At 32.9% G+C, this 16,707-nt stretch overlaps 1 protein-coding gene across 1 annotated transcript in view; it reads left to right on the top strand.

Annotated features, from left to right (window-relative positions):
* The window catches only part of LOC133197765 (leucine-rich repeat and coiled-coil domain-containing protein 1-like), an 88,177-nt gene extending 71,919 nt beyond the window's left edge, over nucleotides 1–16,258 (top strand). Inside the window, exons 17-25 of the mRNA XM_061333969.1 lie at nucleotides 1,243–1,317; nucleotides 4,402–4,501; nucleotides 5,201–5,289; nucleotides 6,872–6,946; nucleotides 7,265–7,378; nucleotides 8,003–8,097; nucleotides 8,937–9,074; nucleotides 11,462–11,597; nucleotides 15,191–16,258. Coding sequence (XP_061189953.1) covers nucleotides 1,243–1,317; nucleotides 4,402–4,501; nucleotides 5,201–5,289; nucleotides 6,872–6,946; nucleotides 7,265–7,378; nucleotides 8,003–8,097; nucleotides 8,937–9,074; nucleotides 11,462–11,597; nucleotides 15,191–15,316 — 948 coding nt within the window. The 3' untranslated portion in view covers nucleotides 15,317–16,258. The remainder of the gene's footprint in view (nucleotides 1–1,242; nucleotides 1,318–4,401; nucleotides 4,502–5,200; nucleotides 5,290–6,871; nucleotides 6,947–7,264; nucleotides 7,379–8,002; nucleotides 8,098–8,936; nucleotides 9,075–11,461; nucleotides 11,598–15,190) is intronic.
* The last annotated feature ends 449 nt before the right edge of the window (nucleotides 16,259–16,707 follow it).

Here is a 16,707-nt window from a genome sequence, read left to right as displayed (position 1 = left end):
CAAATCTGTGAACAGGGCATAAAACACAGACTCCCTGAAATTCCAGAGGTGGGATCAGGTGTCTAAAAGGAGTAAGCATCCCCTGTCAACCTGTCACCCTCACCATGAGCCTTATGTATTGATTAGGTAGAATATTCTGTAGTCAAATTAAGTATAAAAACAAAGGCCTAACAATTTGTATGAAATATGTCAGTCAAAATAGACCCAATGATAAGTGAATTTAATAGCTACTCAAATTATATTGTATAACCTAGGTTGGGACAGTTTATGCTTTAAAAACCATGAAGCAGTTTAGAAAAGCATAAATTGTGTCAACCTAGGTTGTAACACCTGTAACTTGGGTAGCTGTTAAATTTATTCCCTATAATTCAATTTTCTATAAGTGTAAAAAATAAGACAATATTCCCTTGAAAATGCCTTCAAATTCTACAAATTTTAAATGAAACATCAGGCAGATCCATATGTTTTTGATGCAAGTCATTATGACATAGATACAGACATTGTGACATGTGGCACAGATTATACAATATAAACTTAATTTCCTAGCCAGCCAAGTCGTGTTATGAGGGCATGAATTAAGTGTTATGGGATTATGTTTTTAGCTCACCTTGACAAAGTCGAGATGAGCTTTTGCTATACAGTCAGCATCAGTTTGGCTTTCTGGTTAAAGTTTTTGGACCAGGTCCATTCCCAAGTAACTATATTCCCTGAACCAAACTTGCCTGGATGATGCATCTAGGAATGTACATTACCAGACATGCTTCAGATGCTGGATCTGACCTAAATTTTCCAGATGAGTAAACAGGTTAAAGTTTTTAAAGCAAGTTCATTCCCAAGGAACTCTTAGCCCAACCTTAACCAAACTAGCATGGATGATGTATCTAGGAATGAACATTACCAGACTTGCTTTGGATGCTAGATCTTACCTACATTTTGTAGATGAGTGACCAGGTTAATGTTTTTGGAGTAGCTTTTTAACTATGTAGCCTGTTATGATTAAATCTTCATGGATGAAGCAACTAGGGATGGACACTATATTTTCTGGATGAGTGAACAGGTTAAAGTTTCAGGAGCAGTTCCATTCCCAAGTAACCGTATGTCCTACTTAAACCAAACTTGCAGGGATATTGATCTCAGTATGTACAATAACTAGGAAAAAAATTGGTGTGAGATATGCCATACTTTTACACTTATTTGTTGAGTTTCGTAATCTTTGATTACCTATGTTTGTCATTGTAACAGGACAGGATTCAGATGCTTGAAGCCCATGTGGAGGAAGCTAGAAAAAGAATGTTACAACTAGAGCTTCTGAAACAGGTAAGCTGTAACAAACACTAAGTTAAAATCACTGTAGAGCTTCTGTAACAAACAGGAAGTATATATCACTGTAACAGGTAACAGATAAAGCTTCTGAAACAGGTAAGCTGTAACAAATAGGAAGTATATATCACTGTAACCAGTAACAGATAGAGCTTCTGAAGCAGATAAACTGTAACAAACAGGAAGTATATATCACTGTAATAGATAACAGATAGAGCTTCTGTAACAAACAGGAAGTTTATATCACTGTAATAGGTAACAGATAGAGCTTCTGTAACAAACAGGAAGTTTATATCACTGTAATAGGTAACAGATAGAGCTTCTGTAACAGGTAAGGTGTGACAAACAGGAAGTTAATATTGCCGTAACCAGTAAGAGATAGAGCTGAAACAGATAAGCTGTAACAAACAGGAAGTATATCACTGTCACCGGTAACAGATAGAGCTTCTGAAACAGGTAAGCTGTAACAAACAGGAAGTTCAATAACAGATAGAACTGCTGTAACAAACAGGAAGTTTATTTCACTGTAACAGATAGAACTGCTGTAATAAACAGGAAGTTTATATCACTGTAACAGATAGAACTGCTGTAACAAATAGGAAGTTAATATCACTTATAACAGGTAACAGATAGAGCTTAGGGAACAGATAAGCTTACTGAAATAAGAGATGTACCCAAACAGGTGAAATCTCAATATCAAGTGACTTATGCTAATACACAGGTAAAAACGTCATAGTCACTTAAAAATGTAGGGATGACATTACACAGGTAAAAACATCATAGTCACTTACAAATGTAGGGATGACATTACACAGGTAAAAACATCACAGTCACTTAAAAATGTAGGGATGACATTACACAGGTAAAAACATCATAGTCACTTACAAATGTAGGGATTACATTACACAGGTAAAAACGTCATAGTCACTTAAAAATATAGGGATGTCATTACACAGGTAAAAAACATCACAGTTACTTCAAAATGTAGTGATGATATTACACAGGAAAAAACATCATAGTCACTTAAAAATGTAGGGATGACATTACACAGGTAAAAACATCATAGTCACTTAAAAATATAGGGATGATTTTACACAGGTAGAACATCACACTAAAACACATGTATGAAATAACACTTAAACATAGGTTAGATATCAAACTAAAATACAGGTATGCAATAACACTTAAATATAGGTTAGATATCAAACTTAAACACAGGTATGTAATAACACTTGAATATAGGTTAGATATCAAACTAAAACACAGGTATGCAATAACATTTAAACATAGGTTAGATATCAAACTAAAACACAGGTATGCAATAACACTTAAACACAGATAAGATATTAAACTAAAACATAGGTATGCAATAACTCTTAAACATAGGTAAGATATCAAACTAAAGCACAGGTATGTAATAGCATTTACGCCAAAATTAATCTTTAAAACCCCTTCTATTAACCAGGTTGTACTGTTTCCCCACTCCTCCCCCCTCCCCCCCCCCCCCACGATTGGGAGGTGAAAGAGAATTTTGAGCAAGGTAATTTTAATGAATTAAATTTATTATCAGCACAATTTCAAAGATAAAGTAATTTTAAAACTGAAATAAAATGTTTATAATCTTCAACATGAAAAATTGCATAAAGTGGAATATAATGCTGGCACAACACAGCTACATTGGAAATGAATGAAAATAATTTTCTGTAATGATAATCAACCAGATTTTTAAATTTTTGGGAATACAATTCAAATAAGCAGGTTACCAGTTATACCCAAACTGATGACCAAACCGACTCTCTGATACCAAGTAAGATATCACAGCTACCTGTCATATAATTGTCATACATGTATACCTGACAAGAAGATTAAATAATAAAAGTTCTCAAATTCTCTAATAAAGTAATTGGTCAAGGGTAATAATTCTGCTACAAAACATTAGGGAAATTATAAAATTCAGTATATAAATACATGTACAAGTAATTTATGTCAAGAAGGACAATTCTTTTTTTACAGTACTATATCATACAAAGCAGAAATATAAAATAGGTCATTTTAAACTTTTTAAGACAGCTCTCTCTCTCTCTCTCCAATTAGTATAATAGCTCAAGAGAAATAACTCTAAATATGTTGTTATATATTATATGTCATTCTTAAGCTTTGTACAAAATGAATTCAGTTACTGGACATAGACAATAACTCTGGACAAAAGATATTACAGAGGTACCAGGTCAATACATACCATGTTTCCATTCAAAGGTCAATACATACCATGTTTCCATTCAAAGGTCAATACATACCATGTTTCCATTCACAGGTCAATACATACCATGTTTATATTCACAGGTCAATACATACCATAATTCCATTCACAGGTCAATACATACCATAATTCCATTCACAGGTCAATACATACCATAATTCCATTCACAGGTCAATACAATCCATAATTCCATTCACAGGTCAATACAAACCATAATTCTATTCACAGGTCAATACATACCATGTTTCCATTCTCAGGTCAATACATACCATAATTCCATTCACAGGTCAATACATACCATGTTTCCATTCTCAGGTCAATACATACCATGTTTCCATGCACAGGTCAATACTTACCATGTTTCCTTTCACAGGTCAATAATACCATGTTTTCATTCACAGGTCAATACATACCATGTACATACATACAAACTATTTTACACAGCTTTGATTTTCTGCAGGTTTATTTTTGATGTTTCAAGCAAATGCAAATCTCTGAACTTTGCAACTATGATACAAGCCAAAATAAAGACTTTACTTAAGAAATGAAGAGAAAACCAATTAGGGGAAAACAAAATTAACAACAATGTAGAGTTCAAGAAAGGAGGTTATTTTTTTTTTTTTTTTTTTTGCAGTGGATGTCTTGTTCATGACATGTATCAAGAGAGATCACTTTATATGTTTAAGACTAACATAATTCAAATGGTGCACATTTTTTCCTCAGTCTACATGACACACAGTATGAATTGAGGGCTTTTAAAACTTTCTGTTTGAGTTTATTTGCATATATTTCTACATGTTTTATTATTTTATTATTAACAGGACAAGACCAAATTACTGGCACAGGTAGAAGCCCAGGAGTCAGTTATTTGTGGTCTGAGGGCTGAGAGGAAATTATGGGGCCAGGAACTAGCACAACAAGGTATGAGTCAAACATGGCCAAGAATCGGAATTAAAGATTTTACTTACAGCATCCAGACCCTTCTGTCTCAGATTTAGGAATACCTGGGGTTATTACTATGCTTTCATAAGAGAATTACTTGGCAAAAATATAAAAGATTTTGCATGTAATTTTGATGAAGATGAATTAAGACTAAATTGTATAAAGGTTTAAATTTGTGGATGTATAATTTCACTTTCCCATACGTTTGAATCGGAGCAAATATGAAGTTTGTCATCAGTGTTTATATAATGTTTTTGAAATTCTTATTGAATTGGTCATCAGCCTTCATTAGTCAATCATAATGAAATCAGTATGAGCAAAATTAGAATTTAGAAAGTCTAGATGTATAAATTTCTTTTCAATTATCTTTTAAACTAAAAAAGGTGTGTTCCATGATGTAATCAAAATTTACCCCTATAGATCCATATTTACAAAGTATCAGGAAAAAAACTGTGATATGAGTTAGAAGTTAGGATTACTTTGTAAAAGATAAATTCTGTACTTGTATACCTTTTATTACAGTGGCGTCATTGTGAAAGGGATTAAACATGTATTTATGACTTGGAGGTTATCAATACCTTACACATAGATCTCTGATAACTGAAGATTTTACTGTCAGACTGTGTATTCTGTCTGAGATTTCCCTGATTTACAGTGCTGTATTATGTAATTTGTCAGGTTCTTCTCTGGCCCAGGATCGAGGGAGACTGGAGTCTAAGATCGAGTCCCTCAACTCGGAGGTCACAATCCTCAAGAAAAACCTAGAGGTAAGATTGTCAAGGAGGATAACTCTTGTAAGCTTGTTCTAGTTCCTCTTCTCATACTTAAAAAATTAATGAAATATTCACAGATTCAGGAAGACAGTATCACTAAGTGTTGGTATCAACTAGATTAGATTTTACTGTCTTATTTTAGAAGCAAGGTCAGGTCAAGGTCATCTTTTTCCTTGACATAAAAAATCAAAATTATTGTTGCCAATTATGTGATTCCTACTTCTATTTCAAAAAATCAAAGTTTTTTTTTCATTTTGCATAAAAAAAAAAACAATGCAACATAGTCAGGGTCTATCAGAGGATGCTACCAAAATGAATAATTTAACTAAAGTAGATATCAGCTAACCTGTATTTCCTCTATATTTCTTAATTTTTTTAGGGAATATTATTTATCTTTATTTGCTTTGTGCATTAAAAGGACAAGGTATGGTAATTAGCAGAATCTGGCCCGTTATTTGATGTGAAAATCGGAACACATTCAAAACTGTGATACTTTGTAGTTTAAAACCAGCACTAATTTTCATTCAAAGTTTACAGGGAGGCCACAAGAGGGTGCAGAAGTAAGACATTTTCCCGAATTTCCTCAATTCTGGTGGAATTTTGTCAAATTTAAGATACTTTTCACTTCAGGAAACATAGAGCACAAGCTTGCCTATCTGGGATTTTTATACACAAGATGCATCTGATACTAGAGCATGAAATATATAAATTTGGTACATAGGCAAGCTTGTGCTCTATGTTTCTGAAACAAAATATGCTGCAAAATCGATGAAAATTCACATAAAAATGAGAAAATTCGGAAATTGACATATTTTCTGACCTTCCTGTGACCTCTGTGTATCCCATAAGTTAGAATCAATACTCATTTTGTGGAAGGGGTGACAACAGGTTTTCATTGATAAACTGTTGCATCATTCTAAAAGACACCCCAAAACAGGGGACAAAAAGGGGTCTTAGCCTATCTTGTCATTTGTCTTATTTTTAGATTTGGTGAAATAGTCATATTAAATGTATAAAATTATACAAAAACAATAAGTTTTGATTATTTAATAAGAGAGAGAAAGAGACTTTTACTGATTTTTTGCTGAAATAAGTTCTTAGATTGGAAGCTCTTTTTTTGTTTGGAAAATTATATTTATTTGATATATTCTAAAACTAAAGTCCCTGAATAATAAATTTCATTTTCTTTAGAAAATTCCTCCAAGCCTTTGATTGTTCATTGTTCTGTAGTAAATTTGAAAAGCAAAAAAGATTTTAATATGCCACCATTCCGCCAAAAAATATAGTCCTTCCTGGATTTTAAACTCAGTTTCCCTAACACCCAACTATAAAAGACATTTAATCAAATATACTTGAATATTTTATTTAGTCAGAAACCAGACAAGAATCCATCCTTACTGGATATCAAGAAATTTATGAAATAAAGTGATGTATCAGTACAGGGACCTTTATTTTATTTTGTTACTAATTTTAAAAAAAATACTTTAATGAAGTTTCCTGTCATTTTTTTTCTACATGTAAGTTGTCTTTTTTTTTTCTATATGCATTTTGTAAATATTTAATTTTTTTTATTTAGAGAGAGACTGATGCTTTAAAGATAAAAACAAAAATGCTGGAAGATCAGACAGAGACTATTAGGAAATTAAAGGAGGTGAGATCAGATTCCATAAATTATGTACTTGTAGCATTATTAACTTTTTATAAGATAATGAAAATTTTCTACTGGTTCCAGAAATATTAACTGAAAAAAAATAATTTAAATCTGAGAAGTACGAAATGAATGAACTTCTGCTCCGACTAAAGAAATTAATAAATATTATTTATAAATATTAAATCTGATACCTTACAGAATCTTGTAGCATACATGTAAAAACATGCTTTCAATTCCAATTTTTTTTAATTTTTTTTTTTAATTTAAAAAAAAAAACATTTGAGACTTACTAATTTGAGTTAATGTATGACTTGCCAGGCTGTGATGGAGAGAGATGAGGAAATTAAGAGAACTCGTGAGGAAGCCTTGAAGACCCAGAGAAATCTAGAGGAACAGTTATCAGAGGAAAGGGCAACTATGCAGGAAAATCAGGTAATATACAGCTCAGGTGTACACAGATAATGTACAGCTCAGGTGTACACAGGTAATGTACAGCTCAGGTGTACACAGATAGTGTACAGCTCAGAGTACATAAGTATTATAAAGATCAGGTGTACACAGATAATGTACAGCTCAGAGTACACAGGTATTATATAGATCAGGTGTACACATGTAATGTACAACTTAGGTGTACACAGGAATTATACAGATGAGGTATTCAAAGGTAAAGTAAAGCCCAGGTGTACACAGGTGATGTACAGCTCAGGTGTACACATTTAATGAACAGTTCAGGTGTACACAGTAATGTATGGCTCAGGTATGAACAGGGAAAGCAAAGCTCAGGTGTACAGAAGTATTGTACAGTTCAAAATATACAGAGGTATTGTGCAGTTCAGGTGTGCTCTCAAAATCAGGTAATGTAAAACTTGGATGTACACAGAAGATAAGGCAATGAACAGCTGAGATACACACTGGTTAACATTTTAGGAGAAAGTACTAGAAAATTTGGAGTAGTACAGCTTGTGCACAGATTTAGATAAAACATGAGAAGATTGGGATAAGTACAGCTAACAGGAAAAATTGATTTTTTCTTCTAATTGTTCTTTTTGTCTCCAGGAAACTTTGGAGAGGTTAAGGGAACGCAAACAAGAACTTAAACAAGAAACTCTGGATCTAAAAGCAGAACTAGAGGATTCTAAAAAGGCTCACAGGTACTTGTTCACACATAGGTATACAGGTACTTAGGTATACAGGTACTTGTTTATATACAGTTTTTGGTCTGGATAATGTTTAAATGTGATTTACATGATAAGTTATTATTTGTTTAACTTTCTTGAAAGAAGGCATCTTCGCTAGCCAAGGATTTCTGATTCGCTACTCTCCTCATAAGCCCTTGGCATACGGTGTTAAAAAAAGTTGGGATTTTTTTCTCAAGTTGTGATTGGAGTTGATCGACATCGTTCAACCAATCAGCAATTGTTTTTTTGTAAATGACGATATTTGTGTTCGGGATATATCTTGACTCTTTAATATCGGTAATGTAAAACGCAAGTAAACAATGATCCGTAAGATAGCATGCCATTCTATGAATAGCTATATGGTGTCATCCGTGCAAAATATGTGATTAAGAATCTATACTGAAGATGTAGATTTGCATTTTTACATGTTTAGATAACAAATTAACATAACTCGATACCTTCTTGTTAATTATTCTTTAAAAACAATTTTTTTTTAAATACGCTTTTTATTTCTGTCGATGACGCAATCTGTGCGTACCTGGTAAGAATCATGATCACGTGACAAAAACAATCCCGTCTTTTGTCAGCACCGTATGCCAAGGGTTTATGAGGAGAGTAGCGTATCAGAAACCCTTGGCTAGCGAAGATGGAAAGAAGGGGGGGGAGGTACCAACTTCATAGGAACCTTTATTGTTCCAATTTAAAGTTAAGTATACTTTCAAAAAACACTTAGAGGAAGCTTCAGTGTAAATTAAATACATGCAATTTGATGTACAGTTAGAAAATATATATTGAATTTATTATTATCATAGCATTCTTAACAATAAATGGAAGGAAAAGTCTCAACTGATTGGTCAGTTGGAGAAACAGGTGACTGAGATGAGGGATAACTGGGAAAGCAAGGAGAAAAAGCTCACTGAGGAGAGAGACAAGGCAATACAGGCAGCTAAGTATGTAGTGTTAGTGTTAACATAGCTATACAGAATCAAAGTATGTAGTGTTAGTGTTAACAGAGCTATACAGCTAAGTATGTAGTGTATGTTATTGTTAACAAAGCTATACAGCTAAATATGTAGTGTATGTTATTGTTAACAAAGCTATACAGCTAAGTATGTAGTGTTATTGTTAACAGAGCTATACAACTAAGTATGTAGTGTTATTGTTAACAGAGCTATACAGAATCCAAGTATGTAGTGTTAGTGTTAACAAAGCTATACATCCAAGTATGTAGTGTTAGTGTTAACAGAGCTAAATAGACAGCCAAGTATGTAGTATTAGTGTTAACAAAGCTAAACAGCTAAGTATGTAGTGTTATTGTTAACAAAGCTATACAGCTAAGTATGTAGTGTTAGTGTTAACAAAGCTATACAGCTAAGTATGTAGTGTTAGTGTTAACAAAGCTATACAGCTAAGTATGTAGTGTTAGTGTTAACAAAGCTATACAGCTAAGTATGTAGTTTTAGTGTTAACAAAGCTATACAGCTAAGTAATGTAGTGTTAGTGTTAACAAAACTATACAGCTAAGTATATAGTGCAAGTGTCAACAAGGCTATACATCCAAGTATGTAATGTTAGTGTTAATAGAGCTATACAGCTAAGTATGTAGTGTTAGTGTTACCAAAACTATACAGAAGCTAAGTATGTAGTGTTAGTGTTAACAAAAATAAAGCTATACAGCTAAGTATGTAGTGTTATTGTTAACAACGCTAAATAGGCAGCTAGGTATGTACTATTAGTTTAACGATGTCATACAACTAAGTAATTATGTAGCATAAGTTTTAACAGAGCTATACAGCTAAGTATGCACTGTTAGTGTTAACAAAGCTATACAAAGCTATACACACAACTAATTAACTATGTAGTAAAAGTGTTAACAAGGCTTTTCAGATAAGTATTTAGTGTTAACAAAGCTTATAGAAAATAAGTATGTAGTGTTAGTGTTAAGAAAATTAAACAGGCAGCTAGGTATGTAGTGTTAGTGTTAACAGAGCTAAATAGACAGCCAAGTATGTAGTGTTAGTGTTAACAAAGCTATACAGCTAAGTATGTAGTGTTATTGTCAATAAAGCTATACAGCTAAGTATGTAGTGTTAGTGTCAACAGAGCATTAAAGGCAGCCAATTATGTAGTGTTAGTGTTAACAAATCTAAATAGGCAGCCAATACAGGTAACTAAGTATGTAGTGTAAGTGTTAACAAATCTAAACAGGCAGCCATTACAGGTAACTAAGTATGTAGTGTTAGTGTTAACAAAGCTAAACAGGCAGCCATTACAGGTAACTAAGTATGTAGTGTTAGTGTTAACAAAGCTAAACAGGCAGCCAATACAGGTAACTAAGTATGTAGTGTTAGTGTTAACAAATCTAAATAGGCAGCCAATACAGGTAACTAAGTATGTAGTGTTAGTGTTAACAAATCTAAACAGGCAGCCAATACAGGTAACTAAGTATGTAGTGTTAGTGTTAACAAATCTAAACAGGCAGCCAATACAGGTAACTAAGTATGTAGTGTTAGTGTAGTACAGTTGTACGGACATTTTTTTGAAAAAATGATAAAGCCTGAAAGACTTCAAAGTGTGTAGCTCTAGTTTGAATTTTATAAATACAAGAAGTTAAGCACATTTACCTTAAACAGGCCATTTAGGCACTGGGTTCTAAAATTTTGCTTCCTTATAATCGAGGTTGTTTATACCTGTATTGGGAACAAAGTGAATTTGTAAAAAAACGCTATAAGCTAGTTCATTATAACTGTGTTTTACTGTATGTGGTAATATTTACATTTCCAATGTCTTTGTCCGAGATAAAATTACAAATTGTAAAAATACTTTATTTCTACGTAAATCTACTGGTTCATCGATAGGCGCGGTTAAAAAAAAATCATGTGCGGGGAGGGACAAATAGAGACAGAAGCGGGGCTATTAGCATGGGAATTTGCAGAATCAGGAGCATGTAAATATAAGGAATAACTGTCAGATTTTTTGGATTCATGACGATGATCAATCGATTGGCTTGCGTGATAATTTTATGCATAATTGCCTTCGGCGTTTATGCAAATTATCACGCAAGCCACTCAATTGATCACATCATGAATCCAAAAAATTAGGCAGTTATTCCTTAATTACAGTGAAACCTGTATAATCCAACATGCACTGGGAACCAATTTTGTTTCAAAATAGACAGGATTTCTGTTTACACTGTGAAAAGAACATTGAAAACAGTAAAATGGCAATCAAAACGAAGGTTGAAATTCACAGTGAAACGGCTTGCACAGGTGTTAGTTAAGGCAGTTTTCTCTGTATTTATAAACTGGCATTCTATGAAGTTTGACTTATTTTCCAGTATTGCTATAGAGAAGCTGAAGACAGTGGATGATGCCTTCAGGCACCAGCTTGAGAGTAAAGAAATGAAACACAGAGAGGATATGGCTCAACTGGAAGAGGAAAAACAGATGGAACTAGAACAGGCCAATCAAAGGGTAGGAAATTAATCAGCCAATCAAAGGGTAGGAAATTAATCAGCCAATCAGAATTTCATTTTAGAGACAAGCTAAATTGGGAAGAGAATTCAGAATTAAAAGAATCATTCATTAGGGTAAAAATTTAAAAATAAAAGAATCAATTAAAACAAAATCACTGTTTCAATATTTCCGGTTCTCGAATATCAAAGAAGTTTTAAAAAGTCTCCGTGAGGTTGCTAAAATATTTTGCATTTTATTTAGCTTGTTTAGATATTTGGGAGAACTTTAATATGTATAATAAGTTGTTCAAGAGATTTTCAATTTAACAATAATGTCAACAATAAAGTACCTAACTGAAAATATTATTTAAAATGTTACTGTATTTTAATATAAGAAACTATAAAGTTAACTTTTTGTAAAAATAACTAATTTTTGCTAATATATTCAAGAAAAGGAAGTATATATAATGTATTTAAAAGGAAGTGACAAAATATATATGTTTTTGAGTTTCAACATGTTCAAGCTGAATCATTTTACTTGCCAGGTGATTAATTCCTTTCAAAAAATAAAAAAAAGAAGGTAGAAAAATGAATTTTAAAGGACTGTGAATATAATGACAAGCATTTCAAAGTTCAGGAGTGTCCCTCAAAAGAAGCATTACTGTGCACTTGGTGTTGATAAATGTATTTGTCCTTGAATTGATATTTAAATCACTTCTTTCTTTGTATTTTGGTGGTAATTCTGAACATGACATATATTAATACACACTAGTGGTTCTTTTCATTCCAGATACTTTTATTTTTGTATTCAGAGATAAATCCTGGTGTACAATGAAGTATGAGCTCTTATTACATGGAATTCTATCTGTACACCCAACATGCCCAAATTGTAATATATTCCAAAACATTCATTAATTCACTTACAGTTGAAGTATGGTTTTTTAATTAATTACGATTATGTGTATTCGACATTGATTATTTTTTCAGCATATTTGCTGAGTGATATAGTCAGTGCTTTATGTTTCAATGACAGGTAGTACATGTGCTGTCCTGTTGGTGACCGTAGTATGTTGTAGTACAATTCACATGCCTCTGTGTCATCACTTACAACAAGAGCTGATTGAAATAGTTCTGGTGTTAATAAGTCATTGAGTGATGAGATGGAAGTTACAGGCACATTTTACAACTGATCTTATAGGTTAATTGGTTTGAGAAGGAATTTTACCAAATCATTAAACTTAATTTGAACTTGTTCATTAGCTATGCTGATTCAGATAAGGCATATCAGTGAATGTGTCATTTCTGTAAATCAAAGAGCTACACATACTAAAGGGAATGATTTGACAATGACTTAACAATTTCACACTTTAAAATCTGAAATCATCCATAAGCAGTAAGTATAAAGTGTGATACTTACAGGTGCTGGAATCTGAGGATCAGACTTCTCTATCATCCATCATTTTCTACAACAATTTTTGTAACACCCCCCCCCCCCCCATTTTTATGCCCCGCCATGAATATGGCCGGGGCATATAGTGTTTGTCATGTCCGTCTTCCGTCCTTCCGTCCTTCTGTCCTTCCGTCTGTCCTTCCGTCACACTTTGCGTTTAGCTCTGTTCAAAGCTCAGTTTCAAAGATACCATTCAAGATATTTTTATCAAACTTCATATGCTGATAGATATTGATGAGAGCTATGCAACTGCATCAACATTTTTTGACCTTGACCTTTCCTTTGACCTTGACCTCACTTTTCTTAAATTAGTGTTTAGCTCAGTTTTAAAGATACCATTCAAGGTAGTGTAATCAAACTTCATATGTTGATGCATACTGATGTAAGCTATTCAACTGCATCAACATTTTTTGACCTTGACCTTTCTTTTGACCTTGACTTCACTTTTCTTAAATTAGTGTTTAGCTCAGTTTTAAAGATACCATTCAAGATAATGTAATCAAACTTCATTTGTTGATACATACTGATGTAAGCTATTCAACTGCATCAACGTTTTTTGACCTTGACCTTTCTTTTGACCTTAACCTCACTTTTCTTAAATTAGTGTTTAGCTCAGTTTTAATGAAAGCATTCAAGATATTTTTAACAAACTTCATATGCTGATACATAATGATGAGAGCTATTCAACTGCATCAATATTTTTTACCTTGACCTTTCCTTTGACCTTGACCTCACTTTTCTGAAATAAGTTTTAGCTCAGTTTTAAAGATACCATTCAAGATAGTGTTATCAAACTTCATATGCTGATACATACTGATGAGAGCTATTCAACTGCATCAACATTTTTTGACCTTGACCTTTCCTTTGACCTTGACCTCACTTTTCTTAAATCAGTGTCAAACTTCATATGCTGATACATACTGATGAGAACTATTCAACTGCATCAATATTTTTTGACCTTGACCTTTCTTTTGACCTTGACCTTACTTTTCTTAAATTAGTGTTTAGCTCAGTTTTAAAGAAACCATTCACAATATTTTTATCAAACTTCATATGCTAATACATACTGATATAACCTTTTCAACTGCATCAACATTTTTTGACCTTGACCTTTCCTTTGACCTTGACCTCACTTTTCTTAAATTAGTGTCAAACTTCATATGCTGATACATACTGATGTAAGCTATTCAACTGCATCAATATTTTTTCACCTAGACCTTTCCTTTGACCTTGACCTCACTTTTCTCAATTTGTGTTAAAATGTTGCATTACTAATATACCCTCGGCGGGGCATTCATGTCCTATGGACATATTTCTAGTTATAGAATAAAGTGTGAAACAAACAGATGCTTGAAACTGAAGACTAATTTGTAACTAGTTAATTTGTTTATACATATACATGTAACAATCCCCCTCTCCCTCCTAAATACAAAGAAAATATACAAGATTTTATCAAGGAATCTATTGTGGATTAATGACCATGCATATTTTCCATCTCCTAAAGTAAGGTTTGAAGGAATTTTTTTTAATTAATAATCTCTAAAGCTTTTTCACTTCATACAGCATGGTTAGAAAAAGCCTAAGGTTGAAGCCATTTTAACATTATCAGGCAGAACCAAAAATAGTCAATTATAAGATGTGATAAAACATTGTATTTCCAAAGATAAGAGAGTTTTCAGATTCCTTCTTTTATACTTGATCAAAATGCATGCAAGTTTAAATTATTCATAGCTAAGTATAATGCAAGAAACTTTCAGTTTAAATGTCCTTAGTTATCAATTCTAGTGTCTCCTTGTTTAACAACTTCAAACGAGGTTATTATTTTGACATTACTTTATTATGTAAGAAGTTCACGGACAATGTTCAGATTTTGAAAGGAATAACAATTGCATTTAATGTGTAATTATTGTCAAATTATGATTCTAAATATAGAGATGATGTCAGTTTTATGTATAATTTGTACTGCAGAGAAGAAACATGTAGTACATTATGAGGGAGGAGAGATCTAATTCCCGTTGTAATATATTTGTTTCTCTGTTGACTTCTGGGCTTTACATGATATGAGTTTTTAGTGCACTTTTGTATATCACATATTTACAGGGTGTTCTCAGTATATTAAAGGTAGTGAACATATATCAAATAAGAAAAATTCATTTTTGCAGATTGCAGCAGTTGAGGATGAAATGAGGGAACTTCTTCAAGAAACTCAGGCCAATAAAAAAGCAATGGAGGACAGGGTGAAACGACTGACCAGAGCCATGGCTGAGCTCCAGTCAGATCTGATTTAAACTTACCCAGTAATAACCTTGACAGAACTCATGTCTGACCAGAGCTATGGCCGAGCTGTAATCGAATCTATTTAAACTGGATAGCTGGATAGTAGAAAGGTGACATTGGGGTCAAAACTGAGCTCATTTAAGTTTTGTATCCCCGGGGCCACGACTAACATACCTACAACTGGTTACCCATAATGGAGCTCAAATAAAATCGGTTTGTTAATGATGACAAAGCTCCACATATATGCTTATTGATGGGAAAATTCCAGAAGTGGTTTGCCTTATCCATCTGGAGCCACAGGCATATCTGGATCATTGTGGTTTGCTGGTTCACCATGGCTCAATGGTGCTATGGCTTGCTAGCTGATTATGAATAGTTCTAGTCCTATTTTTTTTCTTTAAGTTAATGAAAATATTAAAGTTTTGTCTGGATCATAAGTTAATAACATACAGGTTGTAGAAGTTTACAATTATAAATGATACAAATTTAACTCTAAGGTCAGATGGTGTGTTATAACTTTAAACCAATTTATTGGTCATCCGTTATATTTGACAGTGTAAAATTGCTTTACAATTGATGTATAATTTACTGTTTTTTTCTTCACTTGTTTTAAGTAATCCTGTAAAACCATCCCTTGTTTAATCTGGTTTTGTCAAGATATTGCACCAGTCACATATGATCAATGGCTATTTTTAGAAACAATATGGACTGAACTAGAATACATTGTTACAGCTCCCATAAGACAGCTTTTCTGATATACATGTAATAACAACGTATCTGTTCTACAATATCCCTTTAAATGGCATTAAAAAAGAGATGTAGATTTCAGGGGCTGATGGGCATCATTTTTGTTAATCTGTGAAAAGTTGGGAATATATCAGCTAAATGACTGATTTTCTGTGCATTACTGATATGTTTGATGAACAATAATCCAGGAGTACAATTTCTTTGAGAGGGGGAGCAGTTGGGGGGGGGGGGGGGGGTTTAGAGTAAGATTATGTGATTCCAAGTTTATTTGTAAGTATTACTTATATGAGTTAGGAATTGTGAGTTCTGTGCTTGTCCAAAAACCTTAATCATTTTTATTGAATTCAATAAGTTAAATATCAGTTATGTAGTATTTAGAAGACATGTATTGATATAGATGTCTTTTCCTATTTTATAACATTTCAATAGTGAATTCTTTAAAAAAGTGCATAACTCTATTCTAACTAATGATTGTGTGTGTATAGGTATTTATTAGAGAATGATTGAAGTGTATGTTACTGCATGACACAAAGGGATATAAAATTGTTATACGTAGAAATTTTAATAAAAGAGATATGTGAAGAATGACTCAGCTTTGTTCACCTTGGACTTTGTACCAGAGTAATTCAATCCTGATCAACTACTTGATATGCAG

The sequence above is a fragment of the Saccostrea echinata genome, unplaced genomic scaffold (genome assembly GCF_033153115.1).
Source record: "Saccostrea echinata isolate AGI-Se365-2 ecotype Australia unplaced genomic scaffold, CSIRO_AGI_Sech_v1 ptg000030l, whole genome shotgun sequence".
In the NCBI taxonomy this organism is placed as follows: Eukaryota; Metazoa; Mollusca; class Bivalvia; order Ostreida; family Ostreidae; genus Saccostrea; species Saccostrea echinata.
Note: the sequence above shows the minus strand (reverse complement) of the source record. Positions and strands in the feature narration are given on the sequence as shown.